General features: G+C 53.1%; 1 protein-coding gene across 1 annotated transcript in view; it reads left to right on the top strand.

The window, feature by feature from the left end:
• Positions 1-784, top strand: part of FOXA3 (forkhead box A3) — a 9,423-nt gene extending 8,639 nt beyond the window's left edge. Inside the window, exon 2 of the mRNA XM_007943057.1 lies at positions 6-784. Within this exon, the coding sequence (XP_007941248.1) occupies positions 6-784 (779 nt within the window). The remainder of the gene's footprint in view (positions 1-5) is intronic.
• Positions 785-3,419: the final 2,635 nt, after the last annotated feature.

Here is a 3,419-nt window from a genome sequence, read left to right as displayed (position 1 = left end):
CCTGGGGCTGGTGCCCGGGAAGGAGCTTCAGAAAGGGTACCGGCGGCCCCTGGCCCACGCCAAGCCACCCTATTCCTACATCTCACTTATCACCATGGCCATCCAGCAGGCACCGGGGAAGATGCTGACGTTGAGTGAGATCTATCAATGGATCATGGACCTCTTCCCCTACTACCGGGAGAACCAGCAACGCTGGCAGAACTCCATCCGCCACTCGCTGTCCTTCAATGACTGCTTCGTCAAGGTGGCGCGCTCCCCAGACAAGCCGGGCAAGGGCTCCTACTGGGCCCTGCACCCCAGCTCAGGGAACATGTTTGAGAATGGCTGCTACCTGCGCCGTCAGAAGCGCTTCAAGCTGGAGGAGAAGGTGAAGAAAGTGAACAGCGGGACGTCCGCCGCGAGGAACAGCACGGGGTCTACTGCCGCCACCACCACCGCCACCACCACCACCATCACTGTTGCCACCATCGCCTCCCCGCCACCCCAACCCCAGCCTCCGCCCCCCGAGCCTGAGGCCCAGGCTGGAGAAGAAGTGGGGGCTCTGGACTGCGGCTCACCCACTTCCTCCGCACCCTACTTCACTGGCCTGGAGCTCCCGGGGGAACTGAAGCTGGACGCGCCCTACAACTTCAACCACCCTTTCTCCATCAACAACCTGATGTCGGAACAGACACCGGCACCCCCCAAACTGGACGTGGGGTTCGGGGGCTATGGGGCTGAAGGTGGGGAGCCTGGAGCCTACTACCAGAGCCTCTATTCCCGCTCTCTGCTTAACGCATCCTAGCAGGGGAGGTTGCACCACGGTGGGTGGGGTATAGCTATATGACTCACACCATTGGGCTCTCAGGGCCTGACCTTCCTGGTTGACACTTTCCTTGTCCCACCAGTTAACATCCTGGTTGGTCTATTGCTAGCTGTGATGACTGCCATCTCTGAAGGCATCCTGTTGACCCACTGGGTACTATGATAACCACCATTGCCATCTTGGTTGGCTCATTGGGTACTGTGAAGACTACCATGTTGATTGAAGCTATTGGCTGGTCCTTTGGGTGCCGTGATGACCATCTTCTTGGCTGACCTTTTGGGTATGATGATGGTGCTACCATTTCAGTGACATCTGCTCTGTCTGGCCCATTGGGTGTTGTGATCACTTCTCTCTTGGTGGAGTTCTTGGCCGCCATCTTGCATAACATCTCTTTTGGTCCATTGGGGACTATGATGGCTGCCATGTTGGCTGGCTGACATACAGTGGACAGTCATGCACCATGATAGCCAGCTATGTTGTCTATGCCGTTACTGTCTCTTTGGTGTGGGTTGGTTGGAGGACGGAGGTGGGACTACGCCTAGATTTTCTCTGGAGCCCATTCCCTTCCTCCGGTCTAGGAGAAACCAGAAAATGCTGGTTAGGAAGTGGGGAATTTCTACTGAAGTCTGGTCCTTGTCTGGGAAGTGGGATACTGGCTGTGTTTGAACATTAAAGGCACCATTTCCATCTCTTTCTGCATGTCTCTATTCCTTGGTGGATGGGCCCTTGGGGGCTTGAACACCTGAATTGCTGCTCCCCTGGTCCCTCTCCTTCCCGCCCCTAAGAGCTCAGGGGGAGGGGTGGGAGAGGCATCGACCTAACCTTTGGCTCTTTGCTGTCCCTGACCCCAAGGACAGTTTGTTCAAAGATAGCAGCCCCCGCAGTGTGGGGCCAGGGCGGCAGGGGGAGGTGGCTCTGTGGTGACCAAGGCCAAATCCCCACCCCCACCTCCCAGACATACACCTCTAGCTGGTCCCTCTGAGGATCAGGAAGCCTGGGTGTTACTCAGTTTGGGGTTCAACTGGGCAGGGGGAGAAAGGACAGATGAGGTGTTAATCAAAGAACTGGGGACTGTGTGTTGGAATTGATCAGTGTGTTTATATATGGGTGTGATACCGTGTGCTCTGTGTATGTTGTGAGAGTCTCTGTACCCATTGGGGTCCCTGTGGTCTACCACAAGGTATTACCTGTTGTCGGTATCTCTCAACTATGCAGGGAGGACGCCAGTGTCTGGGTGTGTGTGTCTGTTTCATACTCGGTATGGGCTTTTGTGTGTGTCCTGGAATATTACATCTCATGTATCTGTCTTTATTGTTTTGTGTCTGTGGTTCTCTTTGGACACCGATCTCTGGGTCCCTCTTGGGTCTGACAAGTTTAGGTGTGTGTCTCTGTGTCAGTTTGTCTGGACACCACAGCCTCAAAGACTATGTGTGTGACTGCATCCGGGTTGTGGGGCTGCCTGTCATTGTATGTATCTCTGGAAGTCAGTGTGTGTCTATGTGTGTCATCCCTGTGTTTGCTCTGTGTCTGTCACTGTAGAGCTTATGTGTGAGAGTGTGTGGTGGCTTTGCCCACCCTAGAGGGTGTCTGTTTGTCTGGGGGTGGCTGTGGGGAGGGAGCCTTTACGGGAGGGGCCTGGTTGTCTGTCCCCCAGGTCTTCTGAGGGAGTGACTCTCTAGGAAACCTAATTGTGTATTTCACACCTTCATTTCACAATGGAAACTGAAGCCCAGAGCGGGCAGGGGCCAGGCCAGGGTCTTTCAGCCAGGCGGGAGCAGTGGACAGGGTTGGTCTGCTGTTGTTGGCCACGCTGATCCTGTCTCGTAGGTGTACGTTGGGTCGGGGAGATGGGGATCCTGGCTTTTTCTTTCCTTTTCTTGGTCATTGCCTCTCTAGCCACACATTCATTCATTTATTCAGCCAATCACTCATTCATTCAAAGACCAAAGACTGCTTTCCACCTGTGTGTGTGTGCATGTGTGTGATATGTGTGTGGGGTGTTTGTGGTATAGTGTGTGTGTGTGTGTCATTTGGTATGTGTGGTGTGTTTGTAGTGTGTGTGATGTATATAATGTGTCTGTGGTCTGCGTGTGAATGTGGTGTGTGATGTATGTGTGATGTGTGTATGAATGTGTGATGTAGGTGCGATGTGTGGTCTGTGTGATGTATGTGTGATGTACGTGTGATGTGTGGTCTGTGTGAATGCGTATGGTGTGATGTGTGATCTGTGTGTGAATGTGTGGTGTGTGTATGATGTGTGGCCTGTGTGAATGTGTGATGTGTGGTCTCTGTGTGAATGTGTGTGTTGTGTGTGATGTGTATGCTGTCTCTCCCAGTTTCCGTGTGTGATGTATGTGTGATGTGTGGTCTATGTGAAGGTGTGTGCTGTATGTGTGATGTGTGGTCTGTGTGTGAATGTGTGTGATGTGTGTGCTGTCTCTCCCAGTTTCTGTGTGTGATGTATGTGTGATGTGTGGTCTGTGTGAAGGTGTGTGCTGTATGTGTGATGTGTGGTTTGTGTGTGAATGTGTGGTGTGTGTATGATGTGTGGCCTGTGTGATGTGTGGTCTGTGTGGAGGTGTGTGCTGTATGTGTGATGTGTGGTCTGTGTGTG

This window comes from Orycteropus afer, unplaced genomic scaffold, assembly GCF_000298275.1.
Source record: "Orycteropus afer afer isolate SDZICR_OR568_19922 unplaced genomic scaffold, OryAfe1.0 scaffold00099, whole genome shotgun sequence".
NCBI classification, from domain to species: Eukaryota; Metazoa; Chordata; class Mammalia; order Tubulidentata; family Orycteropodidae; genus Orycteropus; species Orycteropus afer.
This window is presented reverse-complemented; position numbering and strand designations above follow the sequence as displayed.